Source organism: Squalius cephalus (genome assembly GCF_949319135.1).
Source record: "Squalius cephalus genome assembly, chromosome: 2".
In the NCBI taxonomy this organism is placed as follows: domain Eukaryota; kingdom Metazoa; phylum Chordata; class Actinopteri; order Cypriniformes; family Leuciscidae; genus Squalius; species Squalius cephalus.
In genome coordinates, this window is record NC_137123.1 from 27805373 (window position 1) to 27829903 (window position 24531).

Genomic DNA, 24531 nt, shown 5'->3' on the forward strand with positions numbered 1-24531 from the left:
CATTCAGTTAGTGAATAAAAAGTTAAATAAATGTGAGCTGCACAAAAGCTTCTGAAAATGTCCAGCATGGTCAAATCTGACAAATGAACTAATACTAAATGACAGACAAATTACTGCACTAAAGGGACATTTAGCAACTCCCATAGCAGCTTGTGCGAATACAAATTGGCAGGTAAACAAGTGCTATTGGACTCGGCAGATAAGTATTTTTCAATCAACCTCACCATTTTTTCATGAACAATCAGTTCAGTAAACTGCAAATGCCCTTCATGGATGAAACAAGGTGCTATTTATTCGCTCTCTCAGTCTGTTATTTTGAATTTAATTATTGTGAGCTGTAAGAATGACAGTACAGGCACAATGGCAATAACTTTAGCAAGGTAACAATAGCAAGGCAATAAGCATTTACTGGTGCGTGTTGCCGCCATCAAATTTGCTGAATAAAGTGTTCAAACTACAAGCCTTGTTTCAAACTACAGCTTATTCTTCGAGCAAAAAAGATTTCTGATTGCTGGCCCGCTTTTATAATAACTAGATAACATACAGTACAAAAGCTCTATTGCTTATGATGATTTAATGCAGTGGAACAAAATAATCCTGAATATGACTGGGCACAGACTATTGATGATTAAACACCACGCAGCACGTGCCAACGAGTTAGTGGACAAATCCTTAACCCCAGAAAAACAGGGTGGTAAGCCAACTGTAGCTTTGTGCTGGTGCCGCACCAAAGCCCGGTCCTAAGAGTGAGCAGCAGGGCGCTGAGCTCTCCTCCTGCGCTTCTGGCATCAGGGCACACTGGTACATCACGATTCCTGGGTTACCGCCCACCCGAGATGAGCATTTAACTTTGGACAACATTATTGCCTAATTCAAACAACTGCTGCTTTGACAGCAGCACCAGTAAGATACATTTGGGGTGAGGAAACCTAATAAAGAAGAAATGTATTTAGGCTATTCAGTGTCATCTCCACATTATCTGTAGAAACATCACACATAGGATTCTGAATAAACATTTTCATGAGAATAAATACCATAGTATAAATCAGACCTGGTCTGTTCCGTTTAATGGGCACGTTGAGCATTAGCTTACATTATGAATCTGTTTGTAATTGACTTTTTGAATAAACAAGTTCTCACCACATGTATGGCAAGAATGACAGTGTTGTAAGAGATGCTGATATTAAATTCTGACCAATTTGATAAATAGTGAATTATTTTCATGTTACGGTCAATAAGTAATAAATTAAATTATTTAATATTTTGTCTAAAATTAAAAATATAGGCTAACACTAAAAACTGAAAACAATTGTTTAGCCATTACATTATAGTGTACATTATTAAAAATATTTTATTTTTAGATAAAGATAATTTAGTGTTTTAAAGATTAACAGTACTTAGTTTAAATGTAAAAAATAGGTGAGAGGAACAGGCATAATTAAAAAAAAAAAAAAATTCCAACACCAGCCAATAACCTAGGCTATATGAAACTGTTTGACGCTACATCATAAAATTTACAAAAGACTGAGTTGAATGACTTTCTGTGACCTTTTTGCACATGCCCAAAAAAGTGGAACCTTGAATCTATGAAGCAAATTGAATTAACTGTGTTTCCCGCTGTGAAAATTAACTGCAGAATCAAATGAAAGTTTTCCGCGTTCAATTAAAATCAATGTCCCTTTCCTGAAGTTCCGGCTTGCTGGCAAAGTGTCTTTGTGTCCATTAGGGTCTGATTAGTGGAGGCGTCTAATAAGCAATTCCTTCCACTTGCTGCAGAAATTATGAAGCAAATGGTGCAGAAGCAGAGGAAAATGAGAAAGCCATAAGCATTCATAAGCATGTAAATGCACTAAACTAACCCTCAAGACACAAAGCAGAAGCACTCAACTCAGAGTAGAGATGGCCTCAAATGAAGATGATAGAAAACATTGCCTCAGGTAATAAAAACTACAGAAAGTGACATCTGCAACTATCTGTAAAGTGACGTGCACAAGGGCGAAAGTAAAATAAAACTAAGAAATTAGGCAATGTTAAAGGGTTGTGAAACATCCCTTTTTCAACATAAGTTTATCACAACTCAATTTTGAAAAATATTCAAGAAACGAGTGTGAAAAGCTGTGAAAAGGTGGGAGGGCAGAGAATGGGAAGAGGGAAGGAGACCAACAACTCACTCACTTCCAGAGCAACAACACATTCAGAGATGGACACTACAGCGTGAGCCGAGACATTGCTCTATATCAGTCATAGCACATGTGTGAACGCGTTTATAATGTAACTATCACAGACAAACATGAGATAAATGGTACACATATCAACAAATGGGTATTTTAACATTTTAGAGATATTGGTCTTCAAGGAAGAAAAACTGACGAAAAGGATTTAAAAGGTCTTCAACACTACAGAACGGATGATATATTGGTTAAACAAGTTGTAGCATGACAGTTTTAGACTATCATTGTCGTCTGTACTGTTGTGTCTATGATCAGACATGCCACTGTAACAAAGCAGTTATTTCCATAAATATATTTTATTTAGTGACCAAATATGTGCACCAAAACTATGCTGTTTCATGTTTGCAGCTCTCTCTCTCTCTCTCTCTCTCTCTCTCTCTCTCTCTCTCTCTCTCTATATATATATATATATATATATAAAAACAATGGTCAGGATTCGCACAGTGAATGATGCTAACAAACTGCTCTCAAGACTTCTGTGCATGATTTATTTTGTTTTTGAATCCTCTGCTGTGTATGCTTCCTACTGTATCAGGAAGTGTGCTGTAGCAATTGAAGGAAATTCTCATTAATAATGTGAGATGTTAACACTTCAAATGTGTTTTAGGATTTTCATGACGCATATTGTCGAGATCAAAGGAAAGTATCAAACAAAAACAATAAATCTGTGCAAACCGACTTAAAAATATATATTTACAAATTAATTAAATTATACATAAGTTCAAGAAGTGCTTAGGCATGATTCTATCATGGCTGCAAAGCAGGCCAAATTATAACAATTTATAACATAACAGCATCTTTAAAATGTATGTTATGAATTGAAGAATTGGACTACAAACTATTATTATTTAAACTCAATAAATGGAACTATAATGGAAAATATAAAGGTTATGTTACAGGCTGCCATTTACCTGTACACGCAAATGCATCAACAAAATGACAACCTCCATACACCAGGAGATGGCAGCATAGTTTACATTTTTAGAGCCCTATAAACAGGCATATCTCCCAGACCAATGCTGACCACCACTGTCTTCACTGGACATAATCTTGTAATGAACACGCTGATCTAAGCAATCATACATTCTGACTTTTCTCCAGACCACATCTGGATGCTTCACACCATGTGACTCTGACTTTAATACAACCACTAATCTTTTCCTGGTTTATTCAAGAAATTGAACCTCTTAACCACCTTCAAATCCACACTGGCCACTTCTCTCAATGTGGATTCTAGATTATTACCATTGGTAGACTTTAATGAGATAATTACAGATGGTTCCCTTTAGGAGTGGAGAACAACTTTGGATTTCTTCCATGTGGGCAAAGGTTTCCTTTTTCCTATTTTTTTTTAAGATACTGTTGCCCTAAGTTAGGTTGATCGTAACATGACTTACTATGATACTATTCTTAACAGATTGAAACAATGTAAACAGAACTCAAGTGGTTGTTATAATAGCAGACAGGAAAACAACTTAAGTTAATAGGGTTTCCCTTTTTAGCCAAATGTTTTTGTCATGACATCTGCCTTCTCATGTCAGTTATTTCCTAATGTTTCATCTAACTAAAAGGGCCATATAAAAAAATCTAAATTTCCAAATGACAGAGCAGTGACAGTTCTGGGTCACACGGTGCCCTAAAAGAGCTCAAACATCTATGTGGCGAGCAGAATGAGGCAGAGGGCCGTGAGAGAGCGGCACGAGGCCGGTGGCGTACTGATGAGCGACACCTGCGCAACGCACCGGTCTCGTGCCGCTCTCTCACGGCCCTCGACCTTGTCCTGCTTGTCACAATCATATTCTCAGGAAAACTTTACCCAGAGAAATCTGTGGCCGGTTACATAAACCGTTAAGACTAGTCTTACAAGTCAGTCATAACATTTTTGTCTTTAAGACTGTTCATAACTTTTAAACATCAGTTACATAAAAACGTAGATTGGCTTAATTTCATACCGAAAAGTAAGATAGACTGCCCTTTGACTAACTGCTAGTGGGTCATACTCTTAAGACACTGTCTTACAATAACGGCTATGTTTATGCAATTGGCCCAGGTGTGCAGAGGCCGCATCATGTGCCAGCCTAAAAAACGAAATTATGACGAACTCATACTAAATAAATATAATGTTAAGTAGGTTAAGGCTTAAAGTTGTAGTAAATATGTGGCTTAACAATAAAACAAAAGATAAAAACACTGACAGCAGCTCATAAAAAAAGCTCAGACAAAAGATGTCAATATGTTTTTGTAAGCACAACAGCTTGCACTTTTTTAATTTTTGCATAAGAAAATCTGATTTATCCACTTCAGCTGTGATTGCCCTGAGGTGGCTGTCAAGTTTTGCTTATATTATTTGACGGATATGAAAAGCTGCCAAAAGCTGTGCGCGCAACCATAGTTACTTTGAGCATAACAAAATAATTCAAACCACATTCATTGAATGATAGTTCAAGAGGATAAAACAGCTAGCATCTTATTTACTGGTTGAAGACTTCTATGAAGCTGCAATAGCCTTTCCTTCTATTCTCAAATAGGTCTGGAAAGCATCTTCAAGTGACAGCATCTGATTAATGCAATGCAGTACAGCTGTATTAACCTCTCTGCCTGTATTCAGGATTTACAGGCGATTCATTCATCACCTGGCAAATTAGTACCTAGCGGCTGTTATCTTTCAGGGAGGTCTCCATGCCACTGCTTTCCATCGCCTTCAATTTCACTAAATCCAGGTTCACACTATATAAGTTGGTCACAATTTAGCAGTCTGAGAAACATTTTGTGAATCTTAAAAGATTCCTCTGATCCTAGGCCAAAATCAAAGTCTTTGGTCATTAGTTTGACATGTTCATTTGATCAATTTTACCTCAGACAAAATTGTGGCAGTATCAGAAGATTTGACGCACAGTCCTGTAGTGTGACTTCTACGACAACCGTCAAATCAGAAAACCAATAGAAGCGTTGAACGTCATGACACAATTAGTGAGACATCATTAAACCACCATTTGCTTCACACACATCGGCAAAGATGTAAAACTCTGGACGAGTCTTCTTGTGTGCGTAAGTTTTGTGTCTCTCTTGACTGCCATACAGTCTGACATTAATGACAACTGACATCCCACAGTGTGACGTCTGACAGAGGGGATCATGTTCTGACATTCTGACAAGCAATTATAAATTGTACTATTATAAATTTGTATTTAAGTGGCATGAGGCTTGACAGTTCAGTCTAAGGGTACACGACAATGATGTACTAAAAACGGAAAAGTTTGCATTTTTCGCATACAGACGACAATGTTGTCAAAACGATCCCTGTTCACACGGATCCTCGAAAACGATAAAAAATGATGCTGTATTATGCATGTCAGGCCAGTAGTTGGCGAGGTCACTTTGCAAAGAAAATCTACAAACCTATAGACTGAACACGTAATACGCATGCACATGACGTTACAGTTTTCACAAATTTGCATTTTTGTAGTTTACACGGAGACAATACCAGTATCGTTTTCTAAAACTTTGAAACCAGTTTTCAATAGGTCACCAAAACGCCACTGTCCTGTAAATGAAAGGCCAAAATGCATAAAAAGTTCTTAGTTTTTAGTTGAAAAAGGTGTTGTGTAAATGGCACCTTAACACAGTCTCGGACTGTAATCAGATTCAGAATATAACATTTAATCAATATTTTTCTTACATTTTACATTATGTCTATTGGTGAGCCAAAATCATTATAACCAATCACAGGTGAAGCGAATATCATTGCATCTCCTAACAAGGCCACATATTAAGGTCTGTGTTGATTAGATGGTACTGTAAGCAAACAACCATCTTGTAATCAATGTGCTGGATGCAGGAGAAATGGACAGGAATAAAGATCTGAGAGACTTTGACAAGGGCCAAATTGTTAAGGCAAGGCGACCGTTTCTGAAACGGCAAGGCTTGTGCGTTGCTCCCGGTCAGCAGTGGTGAGAATTTACCAGCAGTGGTCCGAGGAGAGACAAACCACAAACAGGCGACAGGGTGTTGGGCGCCCAAGACTCATTAATGCACAAGGGCAACGAAGTCTATCCCGTCTGGTGCGAGTCAACAGAAGGTCTACTATGGCACAAGTTACACACAATTTTAATGATGGTTATGGGAGGAATATGTCACAAAACTGCTGTAGGGCTGCATAACCACAGAGCAATCAGAGTGCCTATGATGACTCCCTGTCCAGCGTCGAACGCATCAATGGGATCCTTCACACTCCCTCTACCCTCTTGTCGACGTCCCACAGTGCATCATGGTGCCAACACTTCCACATGTAAATGGCGCACGCATGCACGGCCACCCATGCGTGCTCCATTTACATGGGGAAGTGATGAGACCAGGATGCACTGTGGGACGCCAACACACTGGTAGAGGGAATGTGATGCATCCTACTAGACTTGAAGGATCTGCTGCTAACATCTTTGTGCCAGACACCACAGAACACAAAAAGGGATCTTGTACCATCCATGCCTTGGCAGGTCGGCGCTGTTTTGGTAGAATGTGGAGGACCAACAGCATATTAGGCAGGTGGTTATAATGTTTTGGCTCATCGGGTGAATTCAAAATTCAGGGTGATTGAACCATTGAGATGACTTGGAAAAAGTGTCCTCCCAAACAACCTGAATACTTACACACACTCACACTCACACTCACACTCACACTCACAAGAAAAACGTGTAAGGAAAACTAATTATTGTGTATTTACTACAATATACTTGCTCCAGAAAGAGTAATAACACCTTTCCACAGCATTTTTATTCAGACCAAAGAAGAGGTATGTTTGGCACTGGACACTGAGCGCGTCATTTTTCTAATGGTCATTTCTAATGGTCATGTGGGTTCTTTAAATAAATGCCATTTGATATGGCTTGACAAATCCTGCCCACACACTCAAGATCCGCCAGACAAGCTAAAACAGGCCTTAAAACATTGAGAATCATTTTTAAACTGTTCTCTCTTGATACTGTCCAGGAAGTGCTTCTGATGATTTGAGAAATTCATGCAGGAGGTTTCCCAGAGGAACCCAATGTGCACTCCCAGGCTCAGTGGCATGGCCACACACACACACACACACACACACACACACAAAAAAAAAACAAAAAAAAAACAAACATCTCACCATAGACCTATGGTCAGTGTTTAGATCTGTGTGCCATTCAGCTCTAAAAAAAAAAAAAAAGGGGGAAATTTCCACTGATATGTGTCTGTGGAAGATAGGCTAAGTTTTTGTTGGCACTGCTGAACAGGATTGAATGTATGGGAAATGTCTTGGTGGTAGCCTAGTTTAAGTAGACTAGACAGCAGTTCATTTGTCAATAAGTGCAAGTGAATGAATACCAGTCCCTAATAGTGCTTTAGGGGACCCTGCTGATCTGAGCCCTAATTATGAATAATTCCTTAATGATTACAGGATCGTTCACAGTTTTCTTGATTTTTTCCCCCCATCAAAGAACATGTGAAACGCAATATTGTGGAAGAAAAACAATCCATTACCAAAAAAATTAATAGCCCTGAAAAAAAAAAACACATCAATCGTCTGTCTTACAGAGATTCCATTCTCAGTTCTCAGCGGGTCAGAGCGTTGTCCCCAGAAACAACTGTGACAGAGACCAGGGCTTTTGAGGCTGTTATCAGTGAGATATCCTCTAATGTGGACCTCACAACCCCATATTGAGACATGTCAACAGCAGAGCACTTTATTTAACTTCTGTGGGAAGTGGGAGTCAAGGATGTATTTTCAGAGATCAGCAATCAGTGGATTGCTATTTATCATTAACCCTCATGTTCTGCTTTTATGTTCAGGCACCACAAAGTAGGCTGGAACTTTTCAGAAATGCTGCTTCTGTTTGGGGTACATTTGACCCCCCAAAATAAATTTAAATTAAATTTAAATAAATTAAATTGAGACAGAGTATCCTATAGCCTGTAATATCTTTAAACTGATTCATGCTTCATATTCATGGTACTTCAAACATAAAAAATTTAATAAAAAAATAATAATACTTGGAAGATCATTGAAGCATAAATATAACCTATAGGTACACAATATCCCCAACAGAACAAGAGTGTTAACATGGTGTGATCTAAATCAGTATGTTATCTTGTTTATATTTTAGCAAAGCTGTGTAAAATAATAAAACCCTGTTTTCAAAGAGTCCGTCTTGAATAAAAATGTACTTTTTCATAAACTGTTTAATTGTTTCTTTTTTCTTAAGCATCTAATCAATTTAGTGTGGTTCATTCTTAAAAAACAAAAAAAACAAAAAACATTTGCAATTGCCAATGTGGTAAGAAAAGAAAAAAACTTAAATCAAGATAACACGAAAAGAGACGTTCCAGAGAATAATTTATTGTATACTTAAGACATAGGCTACAGAATGTCATCGTTCGTTTCCTAGTTCACATGGCTAGCATAAAAACATATTTAACTGCAGTTTATCATGGGCAATTGCACTTTAGATGTAAGTGAGGGTTACTATCCATCATAAACCAACATCATTATGCATGACACTGCATGTCTGGCATTTGACCCAAGTAGTAACCGCACAGAGGCATCAGTGACTCATGACCAGCCTCCAGTAAAGAAAGTAAAGTAATCACTGCCTCTTCATCCTAAAGGCCTTTTTTTTTCTTTTGCAGCCTGTGCTCAATTTCAAAATACATTTTTGTGACTAATAAGAGGCCTTCCACCAGGTTCTGGAGTTCTGTTCTTTCAGTCTCTGAGCAATAGCGGATCTAATCAATTTGTGAACTATGAGATACAGACATGATATTGCAGGTAATTTACAAAAAAACTGAAATTTTCTACTGTGGGTTTTGAATTAAAACGGTAATATACGGTTGCACTGCAAATGATGGCTCTATCTAGACTAAATATGTCAAGTTTTTATAAATGTCTGGAGAACAGATGACCCATATGACCTACAAATAATGTTAAACACTATATTACAATTATAAATAGCATCAGCTGCATAACCCAGGTACAAATTCAATCAACTTGTAACTACATCCATCCTTAGTAAAGAATTTTCAGAGTGCATTAGTCTTTACGATTGAGAAAAAAATAAACATCGAGGAGCAGTATGCTGTAGCCAAACAACTGACATTTTTCTTGAGAAACAATCAGGTCCAAAGGAAATGAAGAACAGTCATGGTAGGTCATGAGAGTGGTATGTCTCCCCAAAGGGTCCTTGAGGAAGCCTCTCCAAACGACTTGTGAGAAATGGCATTCCTGCCCTTTTCCTACCAGACTGTACCCCAGTGCAAAAAAAAAAGAAAAATACCAAGAAGGTCTAAAGTTCTGTGTGGGCCAGATCACAACTAAAAAAGCTTAACCAATATATACTGAGACATATGCATTACCGCTTAAAGCAGGGGTTTCCAAATTCGGTCCTACTTGCCTCAACACACCTGCCGGGAAGTGACGAGTGTGACCTTGATTAGCTGGTTCAGGTGTGTTTAATTGGGGTTGGAGCTAAACTCTGCAGGACAGTGGCCCTTCAGGAGCAGGTTTGGACACCCCAGGCTTAAAGCATCAAGATAGGCCTACTTGATTTTTTACTGTGTTAAAGTAGTTTTTCTTATCTCATCTTAACATCCAGATTGTGAAAACTGGTAGGCCATTAGTAGGTTGGTTTTTGCATAGCAAAACTGGCTCAACAACTGGCGTGAATTTGGGGTGGAACTATTGGTTTGTTCAAACAACAGAAGACAGTGGAGGCCTCAAGAAATTTAAGAATTTTTTTTTTATGTTGTGGCACAAATGACACAATTCTGTGACTGCATAGTAAAAGACAGAGCCTACTTGAAAATGATCAATATCTCTGTCATTATAACCATTGCAAATTCTTCATTCATGACAGTTGTTTTATGATCTAATGTTTAGCACTGACTTCACAGAGTCCAACTGAAATTTAAAATCTCAAAGCATGCTAAGATGGGCGGCACTGAAGAATGTTTCAGAAACAACAAAACACACAAATTCTGAATATGGGACCTAAAGGAAATCCGGTCATCATTTAAAAATCCTAGGCATTTAAGGGTGGAAACTACTTTAGTTTGTTGACCTTGAGTAGCAACAATGCTTTCATTAAACCCTGATTTGAGTTAGAGGGAAAATATTTTGTTTGTTCTGTATTCAAAACAAGTTTAGGATGACCAAGCAGACCTTGCACTCAATTAATACAGCTTTCAGTAAATAACTAAAACTCACTTTAAAAAATGTCCGGTAATAAACTGCACTCTATAAGAGATGCTTTTTGTGGACATGGTTTATAATGTGAGACAGGAATCTCTCTCCCTGGCCCATATCCACAGAGATGATTTATTTGGACTTCATGCAAAAAACGTAAGGATAAGAGAGTAAGTTCTCTGCTGGGGGTCTGGCTTGTGTTAGAATAAAGAGATGAAATGGGTCTATTGAGGCTGCTGTTGCCATGGAGAGCACTACTGCAGTTTGTCAGATCTGAAAAGGAATCTATGATAGAAATGCTGAAGGATGGGCTGTTAGTCAGTATTCTGCTTTGAGCTATATATGTGAACAACCAAAATGTGATATTGTAACATTCCAACTTGTGGTTGACTTCCAAAGAAATTATAATAACATTGCTCAAAAACTATAAAGGGTAAACATTATATTTTAGTATTAAGGCCCGTTCACACCAAGCACGATAACTATAAAGATAACGATAAAGATAACTATATATGCGTCCACCAACGACCGATAACGGTCTTTTTATTCTAAGCACGTGCGCACCCGGATGATCCAGATCCATTTTAAATGCGCAAGACCTTTAAATTAGAGTGGATTCTGATTGGCTGTCAGTGTTTTATCGTTCGACAGCTGGAAAAAAATCGTTCTGAAAGTGATCCCAACGATATCGTTCCTCATATCTTTATCGTTATAGTTGTGGTGTGAACTCTGTTATTCTTTAATATGGAGAACGATTTTTAGAATTATATATTTATCGTTATCTTTATAGTTATCGTCCTTGGTGTGAACGGGCCTTTAGCCTACCTCTTTTTTTAAAATAATTTCTCTATCATGGAATACATAATTACAGAATCATTTCTAATGTCATCAAAAGCAATACATTTATATATCATGCGAGTAGACAATGCAAAATAATTATTAATGCCAAATTCAAAGCCAAAGAATTAGTCAGTGCACTTTTACAAAATGGCTTAACTTTTTCCTTGCCATTGGCGGAAATTTTCGTTGTTTGTGAGGCAACGCTTCCCCGCCATTAACGGAATTTTCCGTCTTTCCGTGTCTTCACTGTTATATGGTAGGGGTTATATAAAGAAGACTGAATCTCCTAATCAAAACACATGCGAAGAAGATGCAGAAACGAGTGATATCATGTGTAATCATATGCATATGTAAAATAACGCGTCATCAACATTAAACAGCATATAATCAAAACTGCCTAATGCTACTGAGTGAAATGTCAACCCAGGATGAGCTATAGGACTGTGCAAGCATTAGGGGTGCTAGATCTACTCCATCTGTGTTTTGATCATTGTTCTCAATCCGATCTAGATGTAGTCTTTGACAAAAACGTGATTTTCTTAGCTTTTTGCTCAAAAGTGTTGATATGTGGGGGGGGGGGGGGGGTTGTTGTTGTTGTTGTTGTTGTTTAATAGCAGAGACCGTTTAAAAAGAACAGACCGTTCTTTCTTTTGATATATTGCATGCTCAGATTTTCATACAACAAAATATTCTGGGAGAAATTTTTGTGAAAATGGTCAAAAATGCTGATGGAGTTGCGGTGGCTGGCAACTTATTTAAAAAAAACGCTGGTGGGGAAAGAGTTAGCACGTAGCCTTTCACAACTAGAATTTTACAGGAATGTAGCTAACAAGTTTAGTTTACAGAAACTGATGCTCATATAATGCATTTTGTACCATAGCACCATCTGGTGGGGCCCGACCCCCAACAGCACATAGTGTAGAGAAGCCAATGAAAAACAAAAGATGGAAATGATACTCCAAGAAAAATACTAAGTTGATTCCAGCAAAGAATGTCCATTAACAAAACTATGTGTTGCATACAGAACCACAGAGGTCCACAGAGGCATGAATTATGTCTTTGCCACAAATAATGATTCTGTTCAATTCACAGATCACTCAAAACAAAAGGAAAACAATAAAAGTGAGCATTTTAACCCTCTATCAAGAGGCATTAAGTTGCTTGTAAATAGAAAGAACATTTTACAGCTGTGGAACATGCCGTGCCTCAGTGGAAAAATTAAATAATTGTCCTGCTGGAACATAATGCTCACCAGATTGTTTACAAACAGCTGTGTCTCATGAACTGTATCCATGCACAATGACACTAAAGACCACACAGAACAGAAAAGTCACAGTTTTTCAGTAGGGAGTCTGAAATTAACTGTATTTTTAGCCACTGACTGCGAGAATTATAAGGGACGTTTAATAACTTCTGCGACATATGTTTTTGTTTCAATTAATACAATATGCATTAAACTTCTGCAGGGTCTTTCCTGGGATTCGGTAATATTTCAACTTGGATTTTTTTTTATTTTTGAAACTACATATAATTAATTTTCTAAATACCCCATATCATTAGGCACATATCACATCTCTAACAAATCATAATTTCCCAGCTCAGGCATTAAAAACCTTTTATTATTTTTTATTTATTTATTTATTTTATTTGTATTTTTATTTATTCACCTTTTATTCTCAACCTCCTATCGGACAAAATGGAATTGGTATAAAAAGGATTTTACACAAAACTTGCTATAAAATAACATCTACCTAGTGCCCATGTGTCCCTCATAACAATTTAATAACTATGTAACATTTATGATAATGTTCACATTATTATGGCTGAAGTTAATAATAAAAAAATAGTGTGTCTGTAGTCTCTTTAATAAAAAAATAAAAATAAAAAAATTCAAATTTAGGTTTTTAACTAAAACCACACTATATTTTGTTATTCTTTAACATGTCAGGTAGTAATCAGCAAGAAAGGCCTTATTTTTTTTCATCGTCTTCCCTATGTTTTCCAAAAAATATTTGTGACAAGGTTGAGAATACCGGGTTGAAGACTGTAGCCTAACCAGTTTGAAGGGAGACTGCCTTCAATTTTATATATTTTAAAAATTGTGTCTCTCTCTCATATTGTGCCCTTCTTTCTGGTTCAAAATATCTGCATGCACAACACAGTCTTTCTGCTGCTGATGTGGCTGCCATTTATAGGATGCTGCTTGTCAAGTGGACACATTACATCAAAATATCTTGCTTTTTTTTTTTTTTTTCACAAGAAAGAACCGCAAATAAATACTGCTTCACAAATGAAAAGCTATTAACTGTACATTTAATTTTGGTGAACCACCACTCTAAAAAAGTCTTCACTTTAAAAAATATTACCGAATCCCAGGAATGACTCTGCAAGCATGTTTTAGTCCAAAACCTTTGTCAGTTAGGCCTACCAGTCATACTGCTTACATATAGGCTAGATATTAACAACAAAAACATCAAGTATAGCGTTTATGGGAAAATGCAATCATCTAAACAGGAACTCGTCCACTTATGCTTAAACAAATGAATGCCTTTGGCATTAATTTGGTGAAAGTAGAAAAACTCATAATCTGATTGTCTTTGTACATTTAAAAAAAAAAATAAAGTGCTACTTATTCGCAGGAGCAATGAATAGTCACACAAAATAAAAAATAATGTTATTTACTCACCCTGTCGCTTCAACCCGACATGCTTCTTCGGTGAGATGTGGGACGGACGGAAGTTAAAGGATTAACGCTAGTTCACCTCAAAATTAAAATTTCCTGATAATTTACTCACCCCAATGCCATCCAAGATGTCCATGTCTTTCTTTTTTCAGTGGAAAAGAAATTACATTTTTTGAGGAAAACATTTCAGGATTTTTCTACACACAACGGAGTTCAATGGCAACCAGAATGTTGAAGTTCAAATCAATGCAGTTTCAAAGGGCTTTGAAGTGCTTCAAAGGGCTCTGCACGATCCCAGCTGAGGAATGGGGTATTATCTAGTGAAACGATACGTCATTTTCTAAAAAAATAAATAAAAATGTATATACTTTTAACCACAATTGTTCGTCTTGTGCTGGTCTGCGACGCGCCACGCATTGCGTCATCACGTTGGAAAGGTCACGCGTCACGTCAGTCATCTATCAAGTTATTTGTCTGTGTACTCTGGTTCAAAAAGGTAGGGAAGGGCGAAAAATTCCATCTCATTTTCTCTTCTAAATTTAAAATCGTCCGATATCTTTGTTTTAATTTATTATTATTATTTTCTTCTTTTTTTTCGCGACCTTTCCAACGTGATGACGTAGAACGTGGCGCGTCGCAGACCAGCACAAGACGAACAATTGTGGTTAAAAAGTATATAAATTGTTTGGTTTTTTTTAGAAAATGACCGATTGTTTCGCTAGATAAGACCCTTATTTCTCGACTGGGATCGTGCACAGCCCTTTGAAGCACTTCAAAGCCCTTTGAAACTGCGTTGATTTGGACTTCAACGTTGGTTGCCATAACTCCGTTGTGTGTAACTTAGAAAAATCCTGAAATGTTTTCCTCAAAAAACTTAATTTCTTTTCCACCGAAGAAAGAAAGACATGAACATCTTGGATGGCATTGGGGTGAGTAAATTATCAGGAAATTTTCATTTTGAGGTGAACTAATCCTTTAAAGGGGACATATGCTAAATCCACTTTTTTAGCCCTTAAATGCATTTTGTTGTATATTTGGAGTGTTTAGAAGTACAGAAAAGTTGAAATTATTCTCTTCAGGTGCTTCGTTGATATCTTTATATTCTGTTTTGGCCTTATTTTTCATCCTGTTCCGATTTTTCTGTTATCTATGACGTTTTGTGAACTATTACGTCACAGTATTTGCAGCGGAACTGCCAAATAAGGACATTGACTTCCAGCCCAATACTTCGAGCAATCCGCCATTTTTATTTCTCGCTGCAATTTTGTAGTCCAAGCTAAAAGATGCAGAAGTTACGAGAGGGTAAGTTAAAATGTTCGGTTGTTAGATGTAGTAACGAGTAACGTGCGGTGAAATCTTGTCATGGGTAGGCTGAGACCTATCAATGTGGCATATGTTCATATATTCATTCAGTTAATGTAGCAACCCAAGTTCATATCAGGCATCATCACATCGCTGCCTGCATACAGCAAAGTCAGTCATATGTGAGGCTAATGCACAATCAAATCTAATAATCAAATTAATGGACACATCTATCTTATGACTTATACAACAAACAAATGTTTTGTGCGGGACACAGTAACGTTAAGCGAGGGAGGCGGCGCGGTGTCAGCGAACCGACAAGCAGCCTAGTCACTATTGTGTAGTATTAATGCCATGATTCAACAAATAATGTAAAGGTTAAATAATAATTCACTTAGACTATAAGAAGCAATTGCGATTTTATTTCACGCAATTCTGACTTTATAACACGCAATTGCGACTTTATTTCACGCAATTCTGAGAAATAATGACAGAATTGCGAGATGTAAACTCGCAATTGTGAGATAAAAAGTCGCTATTATCTTTTAAAATGTTTTATTCTGTGGCGGAAACAAGCTTCCATACCTCCTGGCCTCTTCCTCCCATCCATCCTCCCTGACGCGTAGCTACCGGGCCGGCCCAGCTTATCGGTAGGCGCCGGCGGTGCCGCGGTAGTTACCTGAGAAAACGTTTTGGAAAAGACTGGCTATGGACCCAACCAACTCTATAGGAGGGGAGGGGAGAGCTCCCTCACATGGTACAACCTATGCGGAGGCTGCACGCTGCGGTGTCAGAATGCGGAACGTGTGTAGCCTAATGTAACTAACGTGACAAATGTGAAAAAACAAAAATCCTCGACCGGCCCAAAAGTGAAGCGGCCCACCGGGAATTCTCCCGATTACCCACCCCGGGCCTGCTGACAGCCAATGCTAGGCGCCGCTAGATCGGGAAGCGCGGATTGAGTGAGAGCGAGTGGATCACGTGACATGAAGCAAGCTCGGTCTCTGCCTCAATGTTGATCATTCAAGACAACATGAGAACTGACTGCGCATGCGCAAACCTACGTAAACTACGTTCTATGGACCAAAGAGGCACTGCTAACCTCTGCCTCAATGGCCATGGCCTTGAATTTCCTGCATGAAACAATGGTTTTAGGAGCAAACAATGGCAAAATGAGTATATTATATGTGTATTCCTGAAAATTTTTGTTACAAAAATGAATATTTGGAATAAAATAAATGCAATTAATAATGTGGTGAATTAATAAAGTTCTTGGAATTAATAAATGTAATGTCAACATTTCCTTTGGTGAGGCACTGCCTACCCTGACCGCACGTCCCTGGTAGTAACCCACACGCTTCATTACACCGTCTAGTGTAGATGAACTGCAGCGCTTGTGACAGTCACAGGGCGCATGTTTAACTGAAAGAACGAGCAGAGAGAGAGAGACCCGGTCGCGCGCACGCACTCTCTCTCTCTTCGGAGCCAGGCGAAAATGTAAACAAGACACCGTCTCCAAACTAGACGCTGTCTTGCTCTCTCTCCCTCGCACATATTAATCAAAATAAATCGACACGGTGGTAAAAGGTCGGAAGACCAAAGTTTCATGTGTAAACAGTAACACACCATTGCGATACATCCATATGAAGACGTTGTTCTGCAGGTTCGTCGTCTTCATTTTCATCTCGCTCCGGCTCCGACTCTGGCTCGAACATGTAAGGCTGGCTGGACAAGTCTTCCGTTGTTGACATTTTGTTAATAACGTGTGAATAAAAAGTTTCTGTGCCACTAGATAATCGTATCAAACTACAAAAATGGCCGAACGGGGTGGAGTTGAATCGAGTGTCACCGCTGCAACCTGGAGAGGGGGCGGGGTATGAAGTGTCTCAATTGTATTTAAAGAGACCGCACCAAAACGAGTTGCTCTCAGACGCACATCAGAAAAGGGGTAGAAAAGGGGCCTGTGGAGCTATAATAATGAGGAATTCAGACCCAAGCATTGCAGTTCCGCTTTATATAGACCACAAATGTATGATTTATATGTAAAAAGGAACGATTTAAAAGCATGATATGTCTCCTTTAAAGTCAAGCTCCAAAAAAGAATCCATACAAGTCCAGTGCTGTGATGTCCTTTGGTGTTTGAAATGACCAGACTTTGGTTGAATATTTAATATATTTTACTGTGATAACACGTTCAGGCAGGTCTCAAACGTACAACCGTAGAATACTGATAACAGACTAACTTCTCCTTCACGGGCTTAATTAGTGCCAATGTTTTTTGTTTTTTTAATCTATAATGTATCACGGCAGTCGTATAACCATACCTCACTGTCGTAAACATTATACTAATGTTGTATACCTAAGTTATGAAGTTATTCCATTTTTTGTGAAAAAAAAACAAAAAAAAAACAGACTGAAATGTAATCCTTATTGACCCAAAAACATCCACGAGTTGGCGCACACGCGAGCATGCTGTTTTAGATTACAATGAGTTGGCAGTTTGTGTGCGTCACGGTCATTTTAAACTATGCGAAATCCGCAGTGATGATAATTTGAGGTTACAAATTAAAGGTACTAGGGTAGACAATTTTGGAGAGGCTAGCTATAGCAAGCTAGATTAGAAAGGATATCCCAACCAAATACAAATCTTCAGAGCCTCTACAAAGCCACACCTCCTGCCAAACAATGCATGCAATGCACACAGCAGAGTCTGCAAAGCATCACTATACAGCAAAGCACACATCATTGCAATAATAATGGCTGTAAACAATTACAGAGCTTTTACTTTTACAACCTAACTGCTGCAGTTTAATTTTTGCATTGATTTGTGTTGACATAATTCGATTAATAGACATAGTGACGCATAAATTTGAGTCTGAGGATGCGAACAGCTCCAGTTAGAATGTCACAATTCTCGCAATTGCAGTTATGACATGGCCTGAATGCAGCATAAGCTCGTTGTTTTGATTCAGGAGGAGCTGTAAAAGGTGGCTGCTGCTGTGCTGTTTGTTTGCGGCTCTCTGTGACTGTCTGTCTACACACATCTCAATTCTCACAAAGATGCGTTCTGTGTCCTTGTGTCCTTCAGATTGAGTTCTTTCAAGGTCGCCTGGCAAGACTGGTCTCCACGAGAAAGTCCGTTCTTTGCATTCTTGGAATTGAGAAACAGCCAACGTGTCACTGCATTCGGACTGGACAAACATTTTTTAGTCCTGAGACTTCCACAGAAGACATATGTACATGCTTTAATATTTAGCCCACTTCTGTTTTTGATTGCTATCAGGATGTGAAGAGAGTTTCAACCAGTATAAAAAAAAAAAACTTTAATAAAAAAAAATTGCCTACCCTACCTTTAAACCATAGCTGGTATCACACACCATCGTTCATCTTTGTTGTAGCTATATATCCATATTCTGCCTTAAACCAGACAGGGGGAAACAATATAAATGTATCTGCAACAGTGTTTATTTGCAAATACTGTTGTATGTATTTTAGCACTCAATTCACAAGGAATTATGCAAAAGTGGCCTCAGAATCTGAGCTGAACACAAATGCTATTAAGGTCCTCTAATATTTACCAAAACATACCTCAAAAATGACCTGTTTTAACACCTTTTTAAGAGGGGATTCCTGAATTCTATTAAAATAATATATTCTAACATATCTGCAATTTTTTGTTATTAAAATAACAGAGCAAAACCACCAGAGGATTCCAGACAAACCTGGCGTCTGAAGGGTCAAGAGCCTTAAGTCTAGGGATAATGTAGAGCGAGGCATTACATTCATTACATTTTCCTCCACTTCGCATCAGGGTCCTGATCAACCTTTCGGGGTTGTATTCGCTATAACAACCGCCTCGCTCTACATTATCCCACTTATTACATGGCTACCTACCAAATAAATCAATAATTTGACACAAAATATTGATTTAGAAAGGAGTTTATTGATTTAAAAACGATTGTATTGCTTCCGCTAAAGAAAATAGTCTGTTCCGTCTCTACGGTTAGAATCCTGCGTCCATAGCAATGCTCTGTTTTTCATGGCAACAGTGTGTTATACTTAGCAGCGTAATCAAGAAATAACAGACCGCATTCTACATTAGAATTCAACCAAGCCATGTAATAAGCAGGCATATAGACTTGAAAAAGCTGACTTTGTATTTGTGTCTCAGTGTGTTTTAAATGGTGTGTGACCTTTGCCTCATCCCCCCCTACTTTACTGGAGTAATATAGTCTCTCTACATGAGGCAATATAAAACTCAAATATAGCAGTACCATACAGTATACTACACAATCAAAAGGAATGTTCAGCTTTGTTGGAGCAAAAGCACCACTGAATATTATGCCAAAAAATATACCTACTTTATGTAAAATGATGCAGGCTCTGTGTTATGTAGGATTGACTTTACTGCTGAGGGTTTTCCAAGAGCTAATGATATAATTTATATATAATTTGTATAGAATTTTTTTTTTTTTTAATTATAAATAGAAGCATTTTCAGTAATATATATATATATATATATATATATATATATATATATATATATATCGTTACAGCAATGTCTTCAAATGCCAAACTTAAGACTTTTGTTTTGAACATAAATGTATTTGTATTTACCAGTTTTACAGCTGAAACTTGATGAAAGTATTGCACTGATGATTGATTGTAGATGATGACTTGAGCAACAGAATAAGAAGCCTCTGTGTGGATTAACCCGGGTCTATACCTGGGGCCTGAAGTTTCCGTTCAGTGGCTTCCCGTAAAATCCAGGCCTTGACAGCTTTTCTGTGCAGCATGCTGACATCGCATCACTACCGATTTATGAGAATTAAAATCTGAAAACCTTCACACAAGTGTACCTCCTTGCTGTAAAGGAAGTGATGATAAATCACTCATCTCTCCCAAAACACCGGAGCAGAGTTAGCAAACAGTCTCTCTTCAGAGGACGTTTATGTTAAAAACATACACCACTCCCGCAAGACCTCTGTTGAAAGTTTACACATGTCTGAGATTAGTGTCACGCTATACAGTATATGTGATCATGAAAGTTAGGATTTGTAGAGAGAAATAGATCTAACATTAACTTTTACATGGAGCTGAGAGGATTCCAAGTTATAGCATCATTTACAATAAGGACAGTAATGTGGATCATAAATTAATTTCAGAACAGAAAATGTCTGCATGTGAAAAAAGCTACATTTCTTCCACTTTAAATTTGACAGTAGCTACAATTTAGTTTGCACATTAAAGTAAAATAAAAATAATTACTAATACACAGCTAATGTACATCCTATGATCTTTTCATTGCATTATCACAAAAAAAAACGTAATGTCTTTGTCTGGAAGAGAAAAATAGAGATTTTTCAGCGAGTCCATTTTATTCCAACCAAAGTAATTTAAAGCACATCGTGTTGTAATTGTGATTTCCAAAGTAGGACTCATAAGTAGGAATTTCCCAGGAGGACTCGATTCTGATATAGCTATTTGTTTCATGTACACTCACTGTGCCACTCATGCAGACCTTTTGTAGAATAACATTAATCCTGCAAAAGCTAAATAGACAAGCATGAAACAGCAAATGACCTCTACATATGGTATGCTGCAGAGTAAATAAAAACCAGCCAGCAAGGATGATTTCATTGGTTTGGAATAATAATAGTGGCTCAGCAATGAACGTCTATAACTGTCTCCTACGCAACAGATTCAGATCCAACATAAAACCTAGATAATCCTATTTCATGCATCACACACATATAGTGACAGTTAAAACAAAATGGTAGAGTGAAACACATTCAAAGCATACTTTTAGTATTACAATTGTATTTTGATGCTTCTATCTTCCTAAAAGACACAAATTGCCCAAGTAGTGCTGTGTTCCTGTAGTTTACCAAACCAATAAGGTAATGAGGTCATGTTATCATTGAGAGCTATCACAGCAATGAAGAGCACCATGTCTGTTTTGACAGGTAGAAATTTTGTTTGACTTTCATGTCTTTGTATGCATTTCAGAGATTAGAATTCTTTAGATTTCATTAAGTTCATTAGGGGGTCAAATGATTGATCTACCCAGACCTAGTTGATCCCAAGGGGCAACATTCTAATCTGAAAAATGAAGCCTACCCGGAAGTGCGAAAAACTGCAATACATCGAAAATCCGCTAGGGGCAGGTCCCAAAAGGGAGCAAATGTCCATAGACCCCATGTTAAAATGTCTGTTTTCACAGCATAAATTCATGTTTTTACAGGTTGGTCCCATGGACTTTTATTGTATTTTTCGATAGGTTCTGAGTGCCTGACAACTGTGAGGGGGGTGAATTTTTTTTCTAACTCGTTAGTTTAGATAGTATTTAGATATAAAATGTATGCCAAATAAGGGCGTGGTTAACTTTGATTGACAGCTTGATTGACAGCTGATAACGAGCATAGGCTGCGCCAAGGAGAATGACAACATAAGAAGCGCCATTTTTTAATATACAGTTGAAATATAATACTACTGTCTTTGTATCATGAAATGTAGTTTTAAGAGTTTTTCAGGCGAGAATGTAGTTGTTTAAAGCTCAAATCTGTGGTTTATTAAAGATTTATGAAATTTTTATCCAGGTTGTGAGATGCAGGCGAACACCGGGCACTCGGCGCTCATGTACCCCGCCTGGAACAGCCTGTCCTCGGCTAGTCGTTCTGACGTTTGCCTCTGACTCTGGCGTCTCTGTAGTGGTTAAACATGAGATATAATTCGTCTTGTGTATCTAACGGGTGATTTTTGGTCTCGTGAATCTATAATTTGTTCCCTGGCCAATCGTTTTGGCTGAGGGCTAAGTTAAGTGAAATTTCAGAACTTTATAAGCTATTTAACTTTAACGTTACCATTGTATGGTTAGACTAGAGCACTGACTTTGTATGTTTGACTGAATTGTTTGCTTTATTTGTATAGCTTCTTGTACCTTTTACTCATACTTTTATAATGGCTAATATTGATAAAACTGAAATTGAACAAAAAGAGACTGGGTTGAGTTTTGTCATTTTAAATTTTAATACAATGAAGATGATCTGTAATGTTGTTTACTGCAACATCTGTTGTTTAGTACAAATGCACATATTGCCTGGACCATATTAAAATGTTTAATATTTTTATATTATATATTTAAACGAAAAGAGGCAGGGTTAGTTTTATATTAACGTTATATGCAGTGAATATAATCAATACCCGTTGCCTGAACCACATTTGTGTGGCTATAATGTTTAAGATTTCTTTAAATAAAAACGAAAAGAGGCAGTGTGGTGTTTTATAACTTATTTCGTTTTATTGTTGCCTAAAATATACATACAGAGATAACCGGAGTAGCAGAGCGAGCTGAGTGACGCGCGCTGTTCCATTTGCAGAATAACCAGACTCGCGTCCTTTACACATATATGGATTGGCCAGAAGGTGGGCGGGGTTAGGATTTTCCAAGATGGCGCCGCCCATACCCCCCATAAACGGCTTCAAAACTGTTCTTCAGAAAGTCTATGGGTGACGTTGACGTCACAGACGCTTTGTCCATATTTTTTACAGTCTATGGTTGATCCCTAAATACAAGCCAAAGGTTTTGTCAGACCAAGTAACAACGTAATGGCATCACTGTATTAGAATAACATTATAAAATGTCATAAACATTCATAAAACGCACACAGATATGAACATGATTGATTTAATCATGATGTAATCATTGATTTACAAAATACAACAGTGATGATTTGATGAAGTTATGGTAGGGAACATAAAAAGAGCCTGCTTGAGGCTCTTGACCCTTCATGTATAAATACGGATTCTACTAGCATATCTGATAAAGAGCAAATGCTAAATTATTTTAATAAGCATTTTATTGCTTCTGGGTCATTATTTGAGTCACAAAATCTTTTGTGCTCAAATTATGATTTTGTTAGTTCAGAAACTTGTTTTAAAAAGGCGGAGTTCACTTTTGTACATATCAAGAGTTCTGATGTCCATAAATCACTTAAATCGCTTGATATAAATAAATCACCAGGCCGTGATTGTGTGGAAACTATCTATTTGAAAATAGCAGCTGATATTATTTCAATCCCTTTAACTTATCTTTTTAATCTGAACATTAATGGAACATTTTAAATCTATTATTCGGTCACTCGAAGAAGACTCAATGATGTGCAGTTGTTAAAAGTGTTTTAAAGGGTTAGTTCACCCAAAAATGAAAATTCTGTCAGTAATTACTCACCCAACATGTTGTGGTGGGGGGGGGGGGGGGTTGTGCACAAAAAGTATTCTCGTCGCTTTATAAACTTAAGATTGCGCCACTGTAGTCACTGTAGTGGACTATATTAACAATGTCTTTAATACATTTTCTGGGCCAGCAAGTTTCAATCACTTAGAAGCCTATGGATCCAGCTCTCAGATTTAATCAAAAATATCTTAATTTGTGTTCCGAAGATGAACGAAGGTCTTACGGGGTTGGAAAAACATGAGGGTGAGTAATTACTGACAGAATTTTCATTTTTGGGTGAACTAACCCTTTAATTTTATATTTGTTGTTTTGATCTGTAAGTTTGTGATTGTAACTGCTGTCCATTCTTGGCCAGGACACTCCTGTGAAAGAGATTTTTAATCTCAGAGAGATTTTCATGGTTAAATAAAATATGAAGGAAATGAAAAAAATGAAGGATAAATATTTTATTGCAGACTAACAGCAGATTTATGAGTAAAGAGAAGACAAATTAAAGCTGACTAGGCCTCAAGAATCTAGTTGCTCACTGTTTAGTCCTTGCGTGGCTCACATGCAGATTTACACGCCTGAATTTGGCTATTACTTACATACGCCAATCTAAGGCTTGTTATTTGACAAAGACTTATCTGAGTTAATGTGAAATAAACAAGCTCTTCGATGTCTGAAAAGCCTGCTTCTCGGATAACTAAGCAGGTTGAGACATCAGTCTGTATAGTCCTGAGGACAAGAAAAAAAGGCCATTTTCTCCTATTAAAGACTGAGGCAAGAATTCCTCATTACTTAACCAAAGTCCTGAAAGACACTGGGTTTGTTTTTTTCCCTGCGGATTAGTCCGACAGAACCTGGCAAATGTTCATGGGAAACATACCTCTCTCTCTCTCTCTCTCTCTCTCTCTCTCTCTCTCTCTCTCTCTCTCTCTCTCTCTCTCTCTCTCTCTCTCTCTCTCTCTCTCTCTCTCTCTCTCTCTCTCTCTCTCTCTCTCTCTCTCTCTCTCTCTCTCTCTCTCTCTCTCTCTCTCTCTCTCTCTCGTCA

The 24531-nt window shown here is 37.7% G+C and overlaps 1 protein-coding gene across 1 annotated transcript in view; it reads left to right on the plus strand.

Annotated features, from left to right (window-relative positions):
• The first annotated feature begins 14819 nt into the window (after positions 1–14819).
• The window catches only part of vegfc (vascular endothelial growth factor c), a 53881-nt gene continuing 44169 nt past the window's right edge, over positions 14820–24531 (plus strand). The window contains exon 1 of the mRNA XM_079854047.1: positions 14820–14889. Coding sequence (XP_079710173.1) covers positions 14866–14889 — 24 coding nt within the window. The 5' untranslated portion in view covers positions 14820–14865. The remainder of the gene's footprint in view (positions 14890–24531) is intronic.